Source organism: Phalacrocorax carbo, chromosome 1, assembly GCF_963921805.1.
Source record: "Phalacrocorax carbo chromosome 1, bPhaCar2.1, whole genome shotgun sequence".
Lineage (NCBI taxonomy): Eukaryota > Metazoa > Chordata > Aves > Suliformes > Phalacrocoracidae > Phalacrocorax > Phalacrocorax carbo.
The window spans coordinates 217,442,677-217,464,399 of record NC_087513.1 but is presented as its reverse complement, the minus strand read 5'-3'; the positions used below and the strand labels follow the sequence as shown (position 1 = coordinate 217,464,399).

General features: G+C 68.1%; 2 protein-coding genes across 2 annotated transcripts in view; one reads left to right on the top strand and one right to left on the bottom strand.

Annotated features, from left to right (window-relative positions):
• CLPB (ClpB family mitochondrial disaggregase) overlaps positions 1 to 2,393 on the bottom strand; it is an 86,688-nt gene extending 84,295 nt beyond the window's left edge. Inside the window, exon 1 of the mRNA XM_064441621.1 lies at positions 1,527 to 2,393. Within this exon, the coding sequence (XP_064297691.1) occupies positions 1,527 to 2,343 (817 nt within the window). The 5' untranslated portion in view covers positions 2,344 to 2,393. The remainder of the gene's footprint in view (positions 1 to 1,526) is intronic.
• A 7,247-nt stretch (positions 2,394 to 9,640) lies between these two features.
• On the top strand, positions 9,641 to 20,034 carry STARD10 (StAR related lipid transfer domain containing 10). Its single transcript, XM_064441611.1, has 6 exons — positions 9,641 to 9,926; positions 16,854 to 17,001; positions 17,237 to 17,340; positions 17,570 to 17,687; positions 18,272 to 18,324; positions 18,426 to 20,034. Exons 1-6 carry the CDS (start codon positions 9,765 to 9,767, stop codon positions 18,651 to 18,653), a joined length of 813 nt encoding a protein of 270 aa, XP_064297681.1. The 5' UTR covers positions 9,641 to 9,764; the 3' UTR covers positions 18,654 to 20,034.
• The last annotated feature ends 1,689 nt before the right edge of the window (positions 20,035 to 21,723 follow it).

Genomic DNA, 21,723 nt, shown 5'->3' with positions numbered 1-21,723 from the left:
GGTCTCCCCGCAGCCTTCTCTTCCCCAGGCTGAACAACCCCAGCTCTCCCAGCCCGGCCTCGCAGCAGAGGGGCTCCAGCCCCCGGAGCATTTCTGTGCCCCCTCTGGCCCCGCTCCAACAGCCCCGTGTCTGTCCCGTGCTGAGGGTGCAGGCAGTACCTGGTAAAGAACAACAGGACCCCTAAGCTCTCCGGGCCCGACCTTCTGCAGCCGCCTCCCCACCTCCCTGGCTGTGGGGTTTGGGGCACTCGTGGCTCTGTCCCCTCTGCCCGCACCCACAGCCACACAGCTGCCTGGCTCTGAGCACTAACCAGTCCACAAACCGGCTCCTGCAAGAAAGCCAGGCCTTTCCTAAGCACTAATTACAAAAGACTCTCCCATAACGATGGTGAAACCTCCCGGGTGACCAACCCGGCAGCCCAGCGCAGCAGTCGGCACATTACTCACAGAGTGACCGACCTCTGACGTCCCTGAAACCACCAAGTAAGCGTCCTGCTCTGAAGTCCCAGCCCCTCCTGCCCCAGGCCTGCGTGACACCGGCGGATGAGCTCGCTGCTAACAAGCCCAAACCCATGAGCCAACTCATCTTCCAAGCCTGGATCCTGATCCCGTCCAGGTCTGAAGGCTGCCTGGCACTCAGCAGCGCAGCAAACGTGTCTCGGCTCCAACGCCACCTTGTCCAGTAACACCAACGAGGCCACTCCACCTCCTCTCCTGCGGCAGGAACGCGGGGAGTGACAACCTGGGGCGCGGAGGCCAAGCGCATCCCCATGGGACTGCATCCCCAGTACTCCCACACAAAAGAATGGGATTTGCTGTGGCGCAAATCTAGTTACATCTCAACCTAAAAGCGTTAAGTTTCGCCCCAATAGATCGCTGGGGCTACCTCGTGCGCCTCAGCTCAGAGGCATGAGTCAGCCTTTCTAGACCCAAACCTAATGCTGTGGTAGCAACGGCTTGTGGCCACCCACGAGCTCCTTCCTTCCCACAGTGGGGTGGAAGTTTCCTCCCGGTGGAGTTTCCCACTCCATGAGAAACCTTGGGCTCATCAGGGTGGTCACTCAATCCCTTCCCAACTCCCAGACCTTTGGATTTGCCTGAAATATCCTACGGTCAAAGGAGAGGACTGGAGTGAGCTGGCCCTGCGGAGCCCAAACCCTGCCCTGGCAGCCACCTCACCCAGGGGGACCGAGAGCCAGGTCCTCTCCCAGCACACCTCACAAAACTGCCCGCAGAGACGGTCTGGGCCGCAGCTGACAAGAACGCTGGTCGCTTTATCTTGCTGGCAAACGTAAGGATTGTTATCATCGTATCACAGAAGAGTTTGGGTACCCAGCACACCTCTGGGGTAGGGATCAAGGATAACACGCCTTCCCGGGAGGGCTTCCCAGGCCAGCGCCCACAGGCAGGCTCTGGCCCCCAGAGGGACCCCCACTCCCCGCTCCCCGGGGGGCCTGAGCTCCCCTGCTCTGCACCAAGCCCCCCCCTCCCGCCCCGGAGCCAGGACGGTGAGCAGCAATAGTCACCCTTGGACAGGCGGTCCCTGATGAAGCAGTACGCCAGCGCAGCGACGAGGGCAGGCAGCGCAGCTCCCGGGGGGCAGCTCCCGTCTCCGCTCCGACGCCCACCGGGGTCTCCTCCGCCACGACAGCGCTGCTCAGCACCCAAGGGCCACGGCGCCGGCTCTCCGAGGGGCGTCGTGAGGCCGGACGGCCCCGGCACAGGGGAGCCTGCTCCAGCCAGGCCGGTGGTGCGTGGGCTGGGGGTCCGCAGGAGGGCCAGGCCTCGGTCCTGTAGCCTCGGCACCTCTGCTGTGGGGGTCCCCTTTGGGCCTGGCCCCATATCTACAGGGGGGTGCCCTGGACCTGACTCTGCTGCTAGGGGGGAGCCCCCCAGGGCCGGCCCCAATGCTAGGGGGGAGCCCCCAGAGCCTGGCCCAATCACTACGGGGGTCCCCTTTGGGCCTGACCCCACTGCTAGGGGGGTACCCCCAGAGCCCAGCCCCATTGCTAAGGGGGTCCCCGTTGGGCTGGGCCCCATTGCTAAGGGGGTCCCCCCCGGGCCCGGGCCCATCGCTAGGGGGGAGCCCCCCGTTGCCGAGGGGGTGCCCCCCGGGCCCCGCCGCTGCCCCCCCCAGGCCGCCCCCCGCCATGGCAGCCCCGCGCTCGCGGCGTGTTCGCGGCGCCCCCTGGCGGCCGAAGCCGGTAGCAACGGCGGCCCGGCGGTCCCGGCCCCCTCAGCTGCTGCCGGAGCCCCGTAGGCCGGTCGTGAAGGCGACGGCCGCGCCCGGAGGAGCCGCGCCAGCCCCGGCGGCGGCGGGCGCGACGCCAAAGAGGCTAGCATCGCCCCCTCGTTAGCCGCGCTCCCACCGTTCCCACACACCCCCCCCCCCGCCGCGGCCACTGTAGGCCGGCGAATCAAGATGGCGGCCGCCGGTAGCCCGCGCAAACTCTGCTGGAAGTTGTAGTCCCCGCCGCGCCCTTCGCCGCGCTGCCGGCGCTTCCGCGAACTACAATCCCCAGGGTGCACCGCGGCACGGCCCGCCCGCCCTCCGCGGTGCATGCTGGGAAGCGACGCCGGGTGCCGGCCAGGCAAAGGGCGAGGCGGGGCCGCGGGTTCGCGTCCGCCCCCGGGAGGAGGCGGGAACCGGTTTCGAGACCCGCCGGGGCCGGCACGGCCGTGCTCACAGACACCGGCACACGCGCGTGAGCTCGAGTCTGTGCGTGCACAGGCGATGTGCTCACACACGGGCATCACGCATAGCGTCACGGAGCCATTTAGGTTGGAAAAGACCTGTCGGATCATCACGTCCAGCCCCCAACCCAACACCCCCAGGCCTCCTAACCCATGGCCCAAGGCCCACGGCTACACGGTGGTTGAACCCCCCCAGGGACGGGGACTCCCCCACCTCTCTGGGCAGCCTGTGCCAGGGCCTGACCCCTCTGGCAGGGAAGGCATTTTCCCTCACACCCAACCTAACCCTCCCCTGACGCAGCCTGAGGCCGTTCCCTCTCGTCCTGTCACTGGTGACTTGGGAGCAGAGACCAGCCCCCCCCTCACTCCAGCCCCTCTCAGGCAGCTGCAGAGAGCGAGAAGGGCCCCCCTCAGCCCCCCCTTCTCCAGGCTAAACCCCCCCAGCTCCCCCAGCCGCCCCCCAGCACACTTGTGCTCCAGACCCTGCCCCAGCCCCGCTGCCCTTCTCTGGACACGCTCCAGCCCCTCCAGGCCCTTCTTGTCCCGAGGGGCCCAAACCTGAGCCCAGCATTCGAGGTGGGGCCTCCCCAGGGCCGAGCACAGGGGCCCCATCCCTGCCCGGCCCCTGCTGGCCACCCCAGTGCTGACACAAGCCCGGGGGCTGGTGGCCTCCTTGGCCACCCGGGCACTGCTGGCTCATGCCCAGCCGGCTGTCAGCCAGCACCCCCAGGGCCTTCTCCGCCGGGCACCTCCCAGCCCCTCTGCCCCAGGCCTGGGGTGATGCCTGGGGTTGGTGTGACCCAAGGGCAGGTTAAACCTCACCCATTTGAGCTTGGATCATTGAACCACCCTGTCCAGACCCCTCTGCAGAGCCTTCCTGCCCTCAAGCAGACCAACACTCCCACCCAATGCACACGCGTGTGCTTGCACACGCCTGTGCACACACATCCACAAACATGTGCAGTGCACACACACAGGGATGTGTGCTCGCAAACAGGCATGCACAGAGCACGCACACGTGCACACGTAGGGGTGCACACACAGAGGCGCTTGCACACACTTGCATGCACAGACGCTCACAGGCACGTGTGTCCACGTGGCAGCTCATCCATGCCTGCGTCCACACACACATACAGCTCCCCATGTGTAGGCATGCACATACACACGCGCACACGTGTGTACACACGCTGAAGACCCCATGGGATCCTTTTGCACCCCTGTGTGGAGCTTGCACATGCACACAGGCGCTCCTCTCTCCCACAGCGGCTCTGCTGTGCCCTCGGAGACCCTGGGTGTGCAGCGAGGGGTGGGCAGCACCGGCACAGGAAATCTTCTAGGAGCAAATACCCTATGGGAGCCGCAGCCGCGGGATTTGCACGCCCAGGCGGGCTCGGAGCTGCCGATGCGGGAGTTGTGTGCAGGACGCGGTGCCGAGGAGCCTCTCCCTGCTTTGCCCGGCGCTGCGGGAGGAGCGGGAGATCTGCTCCCGCTTTCCCATCCCTGCTGTGCACTGGGGACCCTGCTCCGTGGTTGCGGAGAGGAGCGGCCGGCTCTGTCCCGTGCGCGTACGCGACTCCGAGTGTGTGCGTGCACGCGTGCGCGTCCGGGCACGAGGCGCCGAGCACCGGCGGCGCAGCCCCGCGGACGGCTCCATCCCCGCTGCTGGCCTCGTGCTGGTTTAAATCCCCCTGCGTGGCCAAGGCTTTGCTTTCTGCCCAGCTGACGACACGAGGCATCCAGGGACGGATCCAGCACAAACCTCCACCCCTCTCCACCCTTGGGCACCTCTGTCCCCCAAAAAGGCATCAAGGTGCCCCCAAAAAGCCCCCCAGGCCCCTCGGCTGCTCTCTGGTGGCGGTCCAGGATCCTCCCCGCCGTCCCACAGAGCTGCTGCGCGAGGCAAACAGTAAATCACTGCCCTGTGGAAGAAAAGCGTCTTGGTCGATGATAAAAATGCGTATACCTGGATGCTTAAGAGAAAGAAAATGTAGAACTGCGTGTTGCAGGGGCGAGACAAACGGCAAGCGTCGCGCGGGGTTTCACTGGGAGAAAGGCTCACCGCGAGGGCGACAGAAATGGTCGTTTAAATTATTGTGCGCTGGTCGGGAATGCTTTTTTCTCTACCCTCATATATCTGGCACCTAAAGGAGCGGGAGGACAGCAGGCAGGCTGTTAGCAGGCTGCGTCTCCTCTTTCTCTCCTCCAGGCCCATCAATATTTCAGAGCCGGAGGAATTCGCCAAGTCTCTCACACGCACTTACAGCTCCAGGAGGAAAACAGGCATTTCTGCTTCGTTATTTGGTGAAGAAAACGGTATTAAACCGTGGCACGAGCTGGGGAAGCCATGGCTGCCTGGAGCCCTTTCCCGCACCGGGATTCGCCGGGGGGCTGCAGCCGCCGCTCCCCGTGTCTTCGTTATCCCAGCAGCCGCTTGCAGGGTTTGACATTATGCACCATTACACAGCGCTTTAATAGGCTCTAACAAGCTCAGTGCCTGGGGCGTTTAAACTGGGTTGCTAATAAGTTGCATTTTAGCAAGAAAAATAAAAGCGAGGAGAAGTTGATGAGGAAAATCAGGTTTATTGGGAAGAATTGGTTTTATCGCATGCATTATTCAATATCCGCTTTCTGCCCACCAGCCCCTGGAGAAGGAGAGCTGAACGCAGAGCTCATGCCGGGCGCTGCTGGGCCAAGACATGCTGCAAAGCTCCGGGGAGCTCGCGGGAGCTTGCCGGTGACCGCGGCGGCTCGGCCTCCTGTGGGAAACCAAACCATTTTCTCTGACTTAGCGATAAACCTTTATAACCCAATTTTTGCATCCCTCCACCGGCTCCTCAGCGGCCGCCCGGCCGTGCCCGCAGCCCTCGGCAGAGGCTGGCAGCGTGGAACGCATTTGCACGGCTAATTTAGCTGGGTGCTCTGCTAATTAAAGCCTGTCGGGAGCTGCAGAGCGGAGGGGCAGGGTTAGGGCTCGTGGCGCAGCGAGCTCAGCACCGCGCAGCCGGCCTGTGCCGTGCTCTCTGCCGGGGTGCACCGGGAGACAGCAGGGAGGAAGGATTGTGGCTGGGAAGAGCAAATGGACACGGGGTGGCCCTGGAGAGGAGGGGAGGGGGCTGCTCCCCTCACTCCCCTCGCTCCCCTCCCAGTTCCCGCCGCCTGGTACTGGGAGCAGCCAGGAATCGGCATTTCTGCACCCAGTGCGGGGTTCAGGTGGGCTGTGAGTTGTGTCGCAGGTGCTGCTGGTGGTGCAGGCCGCCCAGTTCCCCCAGTTCCACAGCCCAGTTCCCCAGTCTGACTCCCTGCCTCCCACAGCTCTGCTCCTCAGCAATCAGCCCCCCCAGCCCAGTTCCCCCAGTTCCACATCCAGCTCCCCCAGCCCAGTTCCCCCAGTTCTACAGCCCTGCTCCTCAGCCCAGTTCCCCAGCCCAGTTCCCCTGGTCCCCCAGCCCTGCTCCTCAGCCCAGTTCCCCCAGTTCCACAGCCCAGTCCCCCAGCCCAGTCCCCCAGCCCAGTTCCCCCGGTCCCCCAGCCCTGCTCCTCAGCCCAGTTCCCCCAGTTCCACAGCCCAGTTCCCCAGCCCAGTCCCCCAGCCCAGTTCTCCCAGTCCCCCAGCCCTGCTCCTCAGCCCAGTTCTCCCAGTCCCCCAGCCCAGTCCCCCAGCCCAGTTCCATAGCCGAGTCCCCCAGCCCTGCTCCCCCAGCCCAGTTCCCCCAGTTCCATAGCCCAGTCCCCCAGCCCTGCTCCTCAGCCTGGCTCCCCCAGCCTGGCTCTCCCAGTTCCACAGCCCAGTTCCCCCAGTCTGACTCCCTGCCTCCCACAGCTCTGCCCCTCATCTCCCAGTACTCCCAGCCCAGCCCCCCAGCCCAGCCCCCCAGCCCTGTCCCCCCCAGCCAAGCTCCCCAACTCAGCTCCCCCTGCCCAGTTTCCCCAGCCCAGACCCCAGCCATGACCCCCAGCCCAGTGCCCCCAGTCCCCCAGCCCAGACCCCAGCCCAGACCCCCAGCCCAGTCCCCCCAGCCCCCCTGCCCAGCCCCCCAGCCCCAGCCCGCAGCCGGCCGCCTCGCGCCGTGCCCCCCGCGCAGGCAGGATTTCTGGGCCTGCCGATGACGTCTGTCCTATTTTCGGCTCGGGTTCCGCGCACCGCGGCGTGCGGCAGGCCCCGTCTGGGGACGTGGGTGATCCTGCTCCCGGCGGAGAGCCGGGATCGCCCGGGGAGGGGGCGCAGCCGGCTGGGAAAGGCTGCGGGGTGCCGGCACCCGCTCCGCTCGCCTGCGGGGACGGGGTGGGACAAACCCCCCCGCCGGTTTCACCGGCCGACCAGACACAGCGCTGGCGATCGAAGCCTCCCTCCGGTTCTTTTTCGTGGGTCAGGACTGCCGGGAGCAGCCGTGGGGCGATGCGGGGTCCCCGTGCTGCACGCGCCGAGCGCAGCGACACCCCCTTGCCCCCCTTCTCCTCCGGTTACGGCATCCAGGGAAGGGCCCCATCCTTGGGCTCGCAGCCCGGGAAGGGGCTCTGCGCCTCCCACCCTCCTCGCTGCGGGTCCCAGGCTGCCGAGGAGAGCTTGGCTTTGCTGCGCTAAGCAAACGCCCGGCTGCTGCGCCCTCCTTTAACCGGTTATTTGTGGCAGCGGGAGCTGGAAAAGGCTTTCTTCGCAGAGGAAGAAATCCTGAGTCTGCAGCATTTCCAGAGCCAGCCGGGAAGCCCCAGCACTTCCAAAAATTGCCTCCGAGTCAGCACTGCCGATGGCTCCCGGCCAGCTGCACCGCGGCACTGCCGCAGCAGGGCCCGGCATGGGGGGACACGTTCACAGAGTCCCAGCGTGGTGGGGGCTGGAAGGGCCCTCTGGAACTCACCCCGTCCCACCCCTGCTGGAGCAGGCACCCCCAGAGCAGGGGCACAGGGCCGCGTCCAGGCGGGGGGTGAATGTCTCCAGGGAAGGGACCCCACAGCCTCTCTGGGCAGCCTGTGCCCCTGCTCTGGCACCCGCACAGCAAAGGGGTTTGTCCTCATGTTCAGGGGGAGCTTCCCGTGTTCCAGCTTGTGCCCGTGGCCCCTTGGCCTGGCGTTGGGCACCGCTGAAAAGAGCCCGGCCCCATCCTCCTGACACCCACCCTTCAGATATTGATAAGCACTGATGAGACCCCCCTCAGCCTTCTCTCCTCCAGGCTGAACAAGCCCAGGTCTCTCAGCCTTTCCTCCCAAGGGAGATGCTCCAGCCCCTGATCCCCTTGGCAGCTCTGCGCTGGCCTTGCTCCAGCAGCTCCCTGCCCTTCTTGAACTGGGGGGCCCAGACCTGGCTGCAGCCCTGCAGGTGTGGCCTCACTGGGGCAGAGCAGAGGGGGAGGAGAACCTCCCTCGCCCTGCTGGCCACGCTCCTTTCCATGCCCCCCAGGGCACCGCTGGCCCCCCTGGCCCCAAGGGCCCGGTGCTGGCTCAGGGTCACCTCGCTGCCCCCAGGCACTGCCAGGGCCTCTCAGCAGAGCCGCTCTCCAGCAGGTCCCCCCCAGCCTGTGCTGGTGCGGGGGGCTGTTCCTCCCCAGGGGCAGGACCCTGCACTGGCTCTTGCTGAATTCCCCGAGGTTCCCCTGGGCCCAGCTCTCCAGCCTGGCCAGGACTCGCTGGATGCCAGCACAGCCTTCGGGTGCATCAGCCGCCCCTCCCAGCTTGGGACCATCAGCGAACTTGCCGAGGTTACGCTCTGTCCCATCATCCAGGTCACTGATGAATATATTAAACAGGACTGGACCCAGCACCAAACCCTCCATGTCACGCTCACGTGCCTGCACGGGGACGCGGTGGCACAGCCGCGGGGCCTGGACCCACACCGTCGGCACCCGTGGCCCTTTAGTCCCACTCCAAGGGCATCCTTCAAAGCCGGGGAGTTGCCGTGGCCGGGACCCCCTCCCGCAGCACCCCGGGCCCAGGGTGAGGCGCAGGGGTGCAGCGCAGGACGGTGTGAGCAGGCCTGGGGAAGGGCGTGTGCACACGTGTGTGTGTGTGCGGGCAGGGACAGGCGTGTGCACCCGCGTGTGTGCCGCTGTGCGTTTGTGCAGGCAGGGACACGCGTGTGCACCCGCGTGTGTGCCGCTGTGTGTTTGTGCAGGCAGGGACACGCGTGTGCACCCGCGTGTGTGCAGCTGTGCGTTTGTGCAGGCAGGGACACGCGTGTGCACCCGCGTGTGTGCCGCTGTGCGTTTGTGCAGGCAGGGACACGCGTGTGCACCCGCGTGTGTGCCGCTGTGTGTTTGTGCAGGCAGGGACACGCGTGTGCACCCGCGTGTGTGCCGCTGTGTGTTTGTGCAGGCAGGGACACGCGTGTGCACCCGCGTGTGTGCAGCTGTGCGTTTGTGCAGGCAGGGACACGCGTGTGCACCCGCGTGTGTGCAGCTGTGCGTTTGTGCAGGCAGGGACACGCGTGTGCACCCGCGTGTGTGCAGCTGTGCGTTTGTGCAGGCAGGGACACGCGTGTGCACCCGCGTGTGTGCCGCTGTGTGTTTGTGCAGGCAGGGACACGCGTGTGCACCCGTGTTTGTGCATCCAGGTGGGAACATGAGCGTACAAATGCACAGGGCGTGTGTGCAGGGGGTTGCACGGGTGGGGGGTGTGTGCGCTGGGGGTGTCTGTGCAACAGCCGTCTGCATCTCTCTGTGTGTCCCCATGCTCCCGGTGCCCCCCCACCCGGGCTCTCCCCCTCCCGGAGCTCCCGCTGCCCCCCCTCCCCGGGCTGTGACCCCGCCCCCGGAGCTCCCCCCATCGGTACTCCCTGTGCCCCCCCCCGCCCTCTCCTCCTCCCCCCCCGGTGCTCCCGGTGCCCCCCCCCCACGGGCTGTCCCCCCGCCCCCGTGCTCGCGGTGCCCTCCCCGGCTGCCGGCCCCGCCCCGGCCCCGCCCCGGCCCCGCCCCGGCCCCGCCCCGGCCCCGCCCCGGCCCCGCCCCGGCCCCATCGCGCACCGCGCACTGGGGATGCCGCCGCCGCCTCCCCCGTAGGGCCGCCGCGACCCCGCGGCACCGGCACCAGCAACGGTGTTGGTGGGCGGGGGGGGGGCGGGGGTGGGGTGTCGCGGGGCTATGTCGGGTCGCGATAGCGTCCAGATCCCCGACGACCGGGACTTCGGGGCGTTCCGTGCGGAGTGCGAGTCGGAGCGGGGCTGGAGCCTCACCTACAGCAAGGCGGGGGTGGCCGTCTGGGTGCAGCTGCTGGAGCCCGAGCGAGCCCTCCACAAGATCAAGGTGAGACCCCCCCCGCACCGGCACCGGGCACCGGCACCGGGCACCGGGGGGACCCAGCGCCCGGGGGGCCCCGGGGGGCAGCGGGGGACGGGGGACGGGGGGGGACCGGGAGGCGAGGGGGGACCCTGGGGCGATGACCCTGCGGTGAGTGGGGGCTCAGGCCTGAGCGGGGACCCCACCGCGAGTGGGGACCCTGGGGCGACGCAGCACCCTGGGGTGAGCAGGGACCCCATCGCGAGTGGGGACCCTGGGGTGAGCCAGCACCCAAGGGCGAGCAGGGACTGTGGGTGCCAGCAGGAATCTTGTGGCAAGTGGGGACCCTGGGGCGATGCAGCACCTTGGGGTGAGCGGGGACCCCGCAGTGAGTGGGGGCTCGGGGGTGAGCCAGCACCCTGGAGTGAGTTGGGACCCCACCGCGAGTGGGGACCCTGGGGCGATGCAGCACCCTGGGGTGAGTGGGGACCCCGCAGTGAGTGGGGGCTCGGGGTGAGCCAGTACCCTGGGGGAAGCAGGGACTGTGGGTGCAAGAAGGAATCCTGTGGCAAATGGGGACCCTGGGGTGATGCAGCAGCCTGGGGGCAGCGGGGACCCCAGGGGTTATTGGGGACCCTGTGGCAAGTGCGGACTCGGGGGGTGAACTAGCACCCTAGGTTGAAAGGGGACCCTGGGGGTGAGTGGGGACCCCAGGAGTTAATGGGGACCCTGGGGCAAGTGGGTGCCAGGGGACCCTGGGGGAAAGGAAGGACGCTGGGGTGAGCCAGCACCCAAGGGCGAGCAGGGACTCTGGGTGCATGTGGGAGTCCTGTGGCGAGGGGGGACCCTGGGGTGATGCAGCACCCTGGGGTGAATGGGGACCCCAGGGGCGAGTGGGGACCCTTGGGTGATACGGCACCCTGGGGCAAGTGAGGACTCAGCTGAGCTGGCACCCTATTGCAAAGGGGGACCCCAGGACAAGTGGGGTCCCAGGGGTGAGCTGGCACCCCAGGACAGACGGGGACTCTGGGGCTGAGTGGGGACCCCAGGACAAGCAAGACCCCACAGGTGAGCTGGCACCCTGGGGTGGGCAGGGACCAGTAGGGACCCCTGGGAACAAAGGGGTTGCACAGGCGTGGCTGGGGACTCAAACAGGGACAAACAGGGACCCTGGCGGGTGTGGGACCTGCCTGTGTTCCCCCCACCCCACCCCTGGGACCCCCCCAGCACTCCCTGCATGGAGGAGATGTGGCCAGGCCCGGGCTGGGGGGCTCCTGGGGGCTCCGCCCCGCTGCCAGCCCTGCTCCATCCTCACCCCGTGTCCCCATCGGGCTGCCCCCGCCTGTCCCCTCACCCTGCGGGGTGCCTGCTTGCAGCCCCCTCTCCTCCCGTACGGACCGGAGCTCCCGGGGCTCTCGGGGTGGTCCCCTCCAGCGGGTCCCTGCCCACCCCGGCGCCCGTTTGCCGGGCTGGCACAGGCGGGCCTGAGCGGCTGCGGGGCTGGCGTGCCGCCCAGAGCCCATCGGGTGGGCTTTACTGGGGGAAACCGGGCTGCCGGCTCGGATCCCTTCACCTTAAAAACCAGGGAGCGAGATCCCGGGGCGCAGGGAAGAGCGGGGCTGCGGTGCTGAGTGTGCCTTGGGGGGCGGCGCGGGGTGTCCCGGGGGGCCCACGGGTAGGTGGGTGCACGCTCGTCCCTCCGGCAAAGCGGGCGCACGGGGAGCGTTAGCGGGGACCGGGCACTGGGAACGGAAGGGAAAACTTGGGAGAGGAGCGGCGTCAGGCTGGCGTTGCCGGTGGCCGCGGGCCGCCGTGCCACGCCGGAGCCTCCGGCTGGCGTCTCTGCAGGGCCGGCTGCTGCCACCGTCCCTGCCAGCCTTCCCCGGTGCAACGGGCTCCGTTGCCCTCGCCGCCGCGCCGAGGCCCGGCAGCGAGCGGCGGCAGCCCGGCGGGGTCGTTGGCGGAGCGGAGGCGGTGGCGGCGGTGCCGCGGCCTGCTCCCACGCTGCTCTGCAGCAGCCGCCGCGCAAACAAGCGGTGCCGGGAGCGCCGGGGAAACCTGTCCCTGGGGTGGTGGCGGTGGCAGGAGCACCGGCTGTGCCCGGCTCCCACCACGCCTGCGCCCGCTGCGAAATCGCCTCTGCACCCCGGCGTTGGCCAGCGTGGCAGAGCCACGGCTGCGTGTTTGGGCTGCGGTGACCCCGGGACAGGGCCCCGCCATGCCCCGGTGGCGGCAGCCTCCGGTGCCGTAGCAGCGAGCCCGGAGCGGGGAGACAGTCTTTTGGGGTGTGGGGGCTCCCTGGCGCTGCTCCCCCCACATTGGGACACGCGGCCAGCGGGATGCAGAGCACCCATCTTTGTGGCGCCTGGGCATCTCCCCGGCCGCGCTGGCGTACGCACAGCGCCGTGGCCCCCCGTGCTGAGCCCCCCCCCCCGTGCCCCCCCAGCCCTGCCGCCGGCTCCTGGGGGCGTTGCTGCATCCCAAAATGTCTCCGGTGGGGTTGGGGTGCAGCAATCTGTGGAGGTGCTTGGGTGCGAGCACGCAGCAGGGTGGGTGCTGGGGTGGGGGTGTGTCCCCCACCTGTCCCCTGCCCGTCCCCCACCTGTCCCCTGCCCATCCCAGCAATCCCAGTGTGCCACGTCTGCAGCGACCGGCGCGGCAGGTGCGCACCAGGACGTCCCGGCCCAGCACATCCTGCCACGGGGCGGTCGGTAGCCAAAGGCACCCCTCACCCACGGGGGTCCCCGAGCCGTGGCAGCACCCCAGGGCTGGGGCAGCACAGTCCATCGCTCTCTGTGCCGGGGGGAGCCCAGGCTTGGGGGGCTGCTCGGTTAAACCCCACAGAGGAGTCTCTTCATCCCAGAAAGTCCAAGGTCCCTGTTTACCGTGGGGGTGGTCACCTTCCCTCCAGCCACCTTTGCTCCCCACGCCTGCTCCTCTCGCTGCGTCCCCCCCAAAGCCTCGCCAGCCCCGCGGGGTGCTCTGAGCCCCCTCCCCACCAGGTCCCGGCCCCCCCAGCACCCTCCTGGCCGGATTCTGCTCGGAAAGATCCTGCTGGTTGTTTATATGTCGATGCCGTGCGTGTGCTGAGTGGCACGGTGCTGCTCCAGGCAGGGATTGGGGAATGCGGGGGGGACCCACAGACCCTGTGCCACCCCCCTGACCCCCAGCAGGACCCAGACCCAGCGCCTCCCACCCAGACCGGGCTGCTCCCACTGGATTTCGTGCCATCCGGCGGGACGGGCACACGTGGCATCGCTGACGTGGCCCAGCGGGGCCGAGCCGGCGCGGTCGCCCCCCACGCCGCAGCTCCCTGGGGAGGGGGCTGGGGGCTGCCCGCTGCGCCTGGCACCGGCAGCCTCCCAGGAGCTGTTTTTCCTCGCTGTTTGCTCGCTGGCTTTCTCGCTCCTGCTGCTGCTTTGTAATTAAATGAAACGCGAAGGTCTCGCCCTGCTCTGAAGCGGCTGCCGTCCCCCCTCTCCTCTCCTCTCCTCCCATTAGGGATGCAGCTCTCGTCTAACCTGTTTTCTGGAGTCTGGAAACAAGTTTGTGCCACCGGGACCTGACACAACCCAGGGCTGATTCATCGGCCGAGCTGGGGGTTTCGATGGCCTTGGGGCTGCCCGTTAACCCTCGCGGTGCCCGGGATGGGGGACCCTGGCCGGGAACCCCCCATCTCCTCCCCGGTGGGGCAGCAAGCTGGTGCGTGGGGGACCCGAGTGTCTCTGGGAAGGGGCTGCTCCGAAAGGATGGCCGGGAGCCATCCCGTGGGACGCACTGGGGAAGCTGGAGCTTTGCTGGGCCTTGCCGGGGCCGCTGGCGTGGCCGGGCTCTGGGACACACGCGCCGGCCGTCGCTGCCCGGCTCCCGCTCGTTACTTATTCATCGGGTCACCTTGAGACGCGGCGCCCGCTCGCTAATGATTGCGCCGAACATCGGGGCGGCGGGGGGAGATCTTCTCTTTAATTAACGACCTGCGTGGCCGTGGCCGCCGGCGCTGCCCGCACCAGGCGCCCGGCACCCCCGGAGCTGGGGATACCTGCTCCGGGCAGGAGGCGATGCCGGCGGCAAAGCCGGGGCTTCGTAGCAGTGCCGGCATCCTGAGGATGCGGGGTGGGGGGTTGAGGTGACCCCCATGGGAGATTTACTCCATCCCAGGGGACCCCTCAGCCCCCAACCACCTGGGTGGCCTCTGTGTGTCCCCAAGGTGGCCACAGCCCCCGCCCTGAAGGCGAGGGGGTCTCCCCCTTGGATCTGCTCCTGTCCCACAGCCCGGCACGCCGTCGGCCATCCCCTCGTGCCCAGCACAACCCCAGCCCCGGGGACTTCTCCTCCTGGTGCCAGCGGTGCCGGGCACGGTGCGGGTGCCCGCAGGCAGCCCCCATCCCGGGGAGGGCATCGGGGCAGAGCCTGGCACGGGTGGCCCCTTGCACCCATTGCGTTCACCTCCCTCCTCTTGTTCTTCCTTCCTCCTCCTCCTCCTCCCCACCACGTAGACGTCAGAGTCAATATTGACTCAGGGCTGGGGCGCGCGCAGCTCTGGGCAATTCCCGGTGGCACCGTCCCCTGTCCCGGCAAAACGACCCCCCCCCCCGGCACCCCCAGGGACGTGAGTCAGGCAGCCGGTGGCACGCAGGCAGGTCCTGAGTCACCCGGCTGGTCCTGCCCGCGTGGGCACGGCTCGGCCGACCTGCCTCGCCGCTTTCGGAATAAACGGGGGTGGCAGCGGCGCCCCGGCCGGCGTGGGCAGGGCGCCGGGGGCGCCTGGGTGCGGGTGGGGAGCGGGGTGGTCCCCCGGCACGGCGCCCGGGGCTGTGCTCCCTAAAATGGCCTTGCAAAACTGTCCCCTTCTGAGTTTTTGGCCAAATGGAGGCTCACGTGGCGGGGTTGCAATGCAAGACACAGCGGGACAGGCTCCGACCCGGGGATGGGCTCCGTGGGGTTGGGGACACTCCATGGCACTGGGGACAGGCTCCATGGCATTGGGGACGGGCTCTGTGGGGTTGGGGACAGGCTCCATGGCATTGGGGATGGGCTCTGTGGGGTTGGGGACACTCCCTGGCACTGGGGACAGGCTCCATGGCATTGGGGACGGGCTCTGTGGGGTTGGGGACAGGCTCCATGGCACCGGGGACGGGCTCTGTGGGGTTGGGGACACTCCATGGCACTGGGGAGAGACTCCATGGCATTGGGGACGGGCTCTGTGGGGTTAGGGACAGGCTCCATGGCATTGGGGATGGGCTCCGTGGGGTTGGGGACAGACTCCATGGGGTTGGAGATGGGCTCTGTGGGGTTGGGGACAGACTCCATGGCATTGGGGATGGGCTCTATGGGGTTGGGGACAGACTCCATGGGGTTGGAGATGGGCTCTGTGGGGTTGGGGACAGACTCCATGGCATTGGGGATGGGCTCTGTGGGGTTGGGGACAGACTCCATGGGGCTGGAGATGGGCTCTGTGGGGTTGGGGACAGACTCCATGGCATTGGGGATGGGCTCTGTGGGGTTGGGGACAGACTCCATGGGGTTGGGGATGGGCTCTGTGGGGTTGGGGACAGACTCCATGGCATTGGGGACGGGCTCTGTGGGGTTGGGGACAGACTCCATGGGGTTGGAGATGGGCTCTGTGGGGTTGGGGACACTCCATGGCATTGGGGACGGGCTCTGTGGGGTTGGGGACACTCCATGGCATTGGGGATGGGCTCTGTGGGGTTGGGGACAGACTTGGGGTTGGAGATGGACTCTGTGGGGTTGGACAAGCTCTGTAGGGTTGGGGACAGGTCCCGGGGGTTGGGGACAGGCATGATAGGATTGGAGATGGGCACTGTGGCGTTGGGGACAGGTTCCATGGGGGAGGGATGGGCTCTATGGGGTTGGGGACAGACTTGGTGGCGTTGGAGGTGGGCTCTGTGGGGTTGGGGACGGGCTCCGTTGGGTTGGGGACAGGCATGATGGGGTTGGAGGTGGGCTCTGTAGGGCTGGGGACAGGTCCCGTGGGGTTGGGAACAGGCTCCGTGGGGTGGGGACGGGCTCCGTGGGTGGAGGCTTTGGCTCTGCGAGCCGCGGTCGTGCCCCGCTCGCTGCTGGAGGGGCCAGGTGCCGGGACGACGAGCCCCAGGGCCGGGGGTCTCCAGTGGCCGCGGCGCCTTCGCCCCTAAAGCTGGTCCTAAAGGAAGAGCCTACCAGCAGCCCCCTCCTCCCCCGGCTGCTAAAGGGGAGCGAGGAGGGGGCACAGCCCAGCCTGGCCCTCCCCATATGGGTGCTGGGTGCCTGGGCCCTGGGGGGTGCTGGTGTGTCCTTGGGGAGGGGCCGGGGGCCGGTGGCATTCGGTGGGGGGGCAGGATGCCGGTACCCACCACGGAGGCGCCGGGGGCACATGTGTTTGCCGGGGGTGCAGGAGCAGCATCCCCCCCGCCCCACGGCACGGACCCCTGCACCGCCCCACGGCACGGCTCCGGCGGCCCTTGGCCGTGGCCGGTGGCGTCCCCGCTGCCGGGGGAGGACGGCAGCTTCTCCTTTCTTCTCGCCTTCCCGAGGATTTGGCTGCCATGGTTACTGGAGCTGCTCCTAACCTGGGGGTGGGGGGGGGCTGCTCCCTGCTCCAGCCCCCCCGGCACGATGCTCGCTGCCCCACCGGCCCCCCGTTGCACCCTGGGTGCCCCGTGCAGGGGTGCTGCTTCGGGGGGAGGCCAGCGATGGGGGGAAGAGGCGAGGCGGGAGGGTGACCCCCCCAGAAGGTCCCCCCAGCACCTGGGGCTCAGCTCCGCGCTGCCTCGGGGCGTAGCTGGCCCTGCGTACCCGGGCTGCAAGGTGGCAAACTGGGCCAGACTGGGCTGAGCTGCTGGTTGGGATCCGGCTCCTCTGAGGGGGTTTTGCGTTGGGTTTTGGGGAGCCCGAGCGGAGACCCCCAGCCCGGGGGTCCCCCCGGGGCGGTTTCTCACCCGCCCGCCCCTGCAGTGCAGGATGGAGTGCAAGGACGTGCCGGCGGAGACGCTCTACGACGTGCTGCATGACATCGAGTACCGGAAAAAGTGGGACACCAACGTCATTGAGACCTTCGACATCGGGAAGCTGACTGTCAACTCCGACGTGGGCTACTATGCCTGTGAGGAGGGGGCTGGGGGGGGACCCAGGGGGGGAGCCGAGCCCTGGGGCGGTCGTGGCAGCGCCCCTGGGTTCAGCACCCGTGGGTTTGGTGGGTGCTGGGGTGCCCGGGTATCGCTGGGAGCTGCCGGGAACCAGTTCAGGAGGGGTTTGGGGGGCAGGTTGGGACCCCCGTGAGGGATGCCCGCACTGTGGGGGGGGGTCTCACCCCCACCCCCCACCGCTGCTGTCCCCAGGGAAGTGCCCCAAGCCCCTGAAGAACAGGGACGTCGTCACGCTCCGCTCCTGGCTGCCCATGGGCACCGACTACATCATCATGAACTACTCCGTGAAGCACCCCGTGAGTCCCCAGGGGGGGCGGGGGGGCGGCTGGGGGCGCTGCCCCCGCCGCCGTGGGGCTGGGTTTGCCATCAGAGCTCGGGGGGAGGCTGGAGGCATCGGGGGGCTGCGGGGTGGGGGTGTCAGAGGAGCCCTGCCTGCTGTCGGTGCTTGCCTGTACCCCGTCCTGCCAGCGCCACCGACTCGGGGGTGTCCTGTCCCCCCCCAATCGCTGTCCCCCCACCCTGCAGAAGTACCCCCCCCGCAAGGACATGGTGCGAGCTGTCTCCATCCAGACGGGCTACCTGATCGAGGGGACGGGAGCCAAGAGCTGCACCATCACCTACCTGGCACAGGTGGACCCCAAAGGTAAGGGGGGGGCCCCAAAGGTAAGGGGGGGGCCCCTGCTCCCACGCCTCAGGGCTTGGCCCACCCCAGTCCTGCCTGCGTGTCCCTTGGGGAGAGTCACCCTCCGGATAGGGGTCTGTCCTGACGGAGCAGCCGAGCTTAATAAATCGGGCTGGAAGTTTTCTGGAGCCGGGAGGGGTGGGGGGCTCAGGGACTGGGGGTGGGGGGGCTCAGGGATGGGGGTGGGGGCCCGGAGACAGGCAGCAGCAGGCAGGGAGGCAGGCAGGAGCATCTCGGAATGCAGCCGGAGCCAGACTGGGAGCGCTGGAGCAGCGCCAGGAGGAAACATTTTGGGCCCTTTCACCTGAAATATCCCTTTTTTTGGGGTAGAAGAGGTGGCCAAAACGCAGAAATCGCCTTTTTTTTTTAACTTAGCAAGAAGCAGTTTGGGTTGAACCCCAATTTCCCCGCACTGTCCCTGAGGAGGGTGACCCGGCGGGGGGGGTGGGGGGGGCTGGCGCTGCCGTGCCCGGGGGTCCCGGCTGTCCCGCGGCTGGGGGGTGCCGGGGGTGCCGGTCCCAGCCCCGCTCCTCTCGTCCCGGCAGGTTCCCTGCCGAAGTGGGTGGTGAACAAATCCTCGCAGTTCCTGGCCCCCAAGGTGAGTCGGCCGCACTGGTGGGGGGTGGGGGTTCCCATGGAGGGGGGGGGGGGGCGAGGGGCCCCCTGCCCGGCTCAGCTCCAACCCAGCCTTCATCCCAGGCGATGAAGAAGATGTACAAGGCTTGCCTGAAGTACCCGGAGTGGAAGCAGAAGCACAACCCGCACTTCAAGCCCTGGCTGTTCCCCGAGCAGAGCCGGCTGCCCGCCCTGCCGCTCTCCGAGCTCTCCCTCCAGCACGCCGACTCGCTGGAGAACATCGACGAGAGCTCCTTGGCCGAGACCAAAGACGACCGCGGCGAGGCCAGCGACGAGGACAGCGTTAACTGAGACACCCCCCACCCCCAGACCCCCACCCCACCTCGGGGGGGGGCTGTTCGGTCCCTGCCTTGTGTCCCCCGTCCGTCCCCCCCCCCCAAATGCAGTTTGTGCCCCTCTCTTGCACGCGCGTGCACCCACGCTTCTGGCTCCGGGGGGGGGGGGATCCCCCTGCTGCAGCCCCCCGGCCTGGGGGCGGCGGGACCGTGCTGGGCACCCCCTGCCCGGGGGCTGCCCCCACCCGCACCCGCCCCGGGGAGGGGAGCAGGTCCCTTTGCAGCCACCGCAGGGCGCTGACCTTGTCCCCGCCGGTGGCAAACCCGAAGTGCCCTTCAGCTCTCGCCCTGGGAGGGGGGGCAAAGGAAAGGGGGGAGCCTGCCCCTGCTCCCCCACCCTGGGGGCACCCCCCTGCCCCTTCCCCCCGCTCCCCCTCTGCTCCCCTGCCCCTCGTCCCCACCTCCTCCTGCAGGACCCCTGCCCGGGGTGACCCCCAGGGGTGGGGGGACTTGGGGGTCCGCACCCCAGGCATGCTGGGGGGGTGTCTTTGGGGTCTTGCAGCACCTCCAGGCATGGGGGGGGGGGGGCTTAAGGGGCTCCTGGCTCGTCCAAGCATGCTGGGGGGGGCTTGGGGGTTCCCTGCACGTCCAGGCATGTGGGGGGGGTCCTCTCGGGTCTTTCAGCACCTCCAGGCATGCAGGAAGGGTTGGGGGGCTCTTGGCACCTCTAGGCACCTTGGGGGGCTCCCAGAACCTCCAGGTGTGCTGGGGGGGGGATGTCTTGAGGGCTCGTGGCATCTCCTTGCATGTTGGGGGGACCTGGGGGGCTCCCAGCAACTCCAGGTGTGCTGGGGGGGTCTTGGGGTGTTCTGGCACCTCCTTGCATGTTGGGGGGACTTGGGAGGTCCTGGCATCTCCTGGCATCTCCAGGCATCTTGGGGGGACTTGGGGTGCTCCTGGCACCTCCAGGCACGTTGGAGGGTCTCTGGGAGCTCCCAGCATGTTTGGGCATCTTGGGGGGGCCCCTGGCACCTCCATGTATTCTGGGGGTCTCCCAGCAGCTCAGATATCTCCAGGTATACTGTGGGGGGTCTTGGGGGCTCCCAGCACTTCCAGGCAGGTTGGGGGGACTTGGGGGTCTGCTGCCACCTCCAGGCATGCTAGGGGGGGGTGTCTCTGGGGGCTCCTGCCCCCCCCCCCCCCTTTCCAGGCGAGGGGCCCCGAGCTCAGTGTCTGAACACTTTCTGCGCTAGAATTAGAGGCCTTGAATCGGGATTGTGGAGCTGCTCCTCGGCCGCGCTCCTGCCCCCCGCATTGCCCGGGGCGGCGACGGGAGGAGGGAGATTTTGTACCTTGTACCGGAGCTGATTATTTAGGAATAAAACAAATAAATCTGGCGCGGGGGGTGACTCGGCCTCTCTGTCCTGCCTCGGTGCCTGTCCCCGGCTCGGCGGTGGGCTCGCACAGGGGGGTCCGCAGTCATGGTGGGTGCTGCTGGGGCCCGCTCACCCTTGGGGTCCTCCCGTGCTGGTCCCCCGGAGCCACCGATGGGTTCAGCCCAGGGGGAGACCCCGGGGGGTCTCTCGGCGGTGGCGATGCCAAAGAAAACCCTAAACCCAATTAGCACCAGGTACTAATTAGGAGCAAGGCTACTCGCCCCTGCAGCGGGTTTTGCCCCAGCCCCAGCCAGACCAGTAACACCAGTACTGCCCGTTGGACACCCCAGCTGGGGCACAACCCTCCCAAAGCACCTTTGGGAGAGGAGTCGCCGGGCACTGGGCTCGGGGGCGGGGAGGGGGCACTATTTGGGGGTCCATCCATGGGTTCTCCAGCTTTTCTCTGTCCCTATAAGGAGGTTTGAAACGCCTTAAAATGGGAATAAAAGGTGGAAACGGTGAGTGTCCCGTCACCACCCGGAGCTGGGGCTGGGGGACGGGGTGCTGTGCGTCCCCCCAACACCCCTGCGGGTGATGGGGAAAGGGGAAGCCCCCCCAGGCCTGCGGGGCCAGGGGCTGCCAGGGATGGGGCCATCGATGCTGTCGTCCTCCAGGGCTGGGGGCTCTGTGGGGGGACCCTGCGGTGTCCCCCGAGCCCCCCGCTCTGCTGTGGTGGGGGAAGCTGGCACTCGGGAAGATGCGACACCTCCAAGGCCTTCATCCTCCTCCCCCAAACTGCCGATGTTTGCCAAGAAACCTAAAAGCAGCGTCCCCCCAAGCATGGGACCGTCCCCTCCGGGACCCCCGCAGCCATGGGCCCGAGCCAGGGCAGTGGGGTGCACGGAGCGTGGGGGGATGCGACGGAGAGGAGGGTGAGGATGGTGGGGTGCCGGGGGGGGTCGCTGAGCAGGTGGTGGGCAGCCGCCCGGTGCCGGGCTTTGCAAGGGCCAATCTTTATTTATTTAATTCTGGGAAGGGATTTTTGTGTCCCCCCCCCCGCGCCCCCCTGTGCCCAGCCCGGAGCCACCGGCGGAGCCCACGGCTGCCCAGCCGGGTCAGTGTGGGGGTACTGCGGGGTTCGGGGGGCACGGAGGTGGCCCCTCGCTGCCCGGGGGGGGCCCCCCTGAATACACCCCACCCCCCCCCCCCCGCTTCTCTTCAAACCTTGAGCAGCCGCTGGGGACGGGGGGGGATCAAGGGGGGACCGCGGGGGGGGGTGTCACCGTTCCCGGGAGTGCAGCCAGTCCTGGTGCTGGGGGGGGGACCCCACCTAGGACCCCCACCGCGGATGTCCCCCCCCACTGGTGCAGTTTGCAAATCTCAGCTGGGGCCGGGAGAGGATCTGCTGTGCTGGGGTGTGTTTTTTCGGGGTACAGAGAGGGGTTTGGGGTCTGCGAGGGGTTGGGGTGCCTGAAGCAACAGGGGGGCATCAGGGGGATGCTCTGTCCTGGGGGACAGGCTGGCACCCCCAGGGGACTGGGGGCCTGCGAGGTGTTGGGGTGCCCGGAGCACTGTGGGGGGTCAGGGGATGCTCTGTCCTGGGGGACAGGCTGGCACCCCCAGGGGACTGGGGGCCTGCGAGGTGTTGGGGTGCCCGGAGCACTGTGGGGGGTCAGGGGATGCTCTGTCCTGGGGGACAGGCTGGCACCC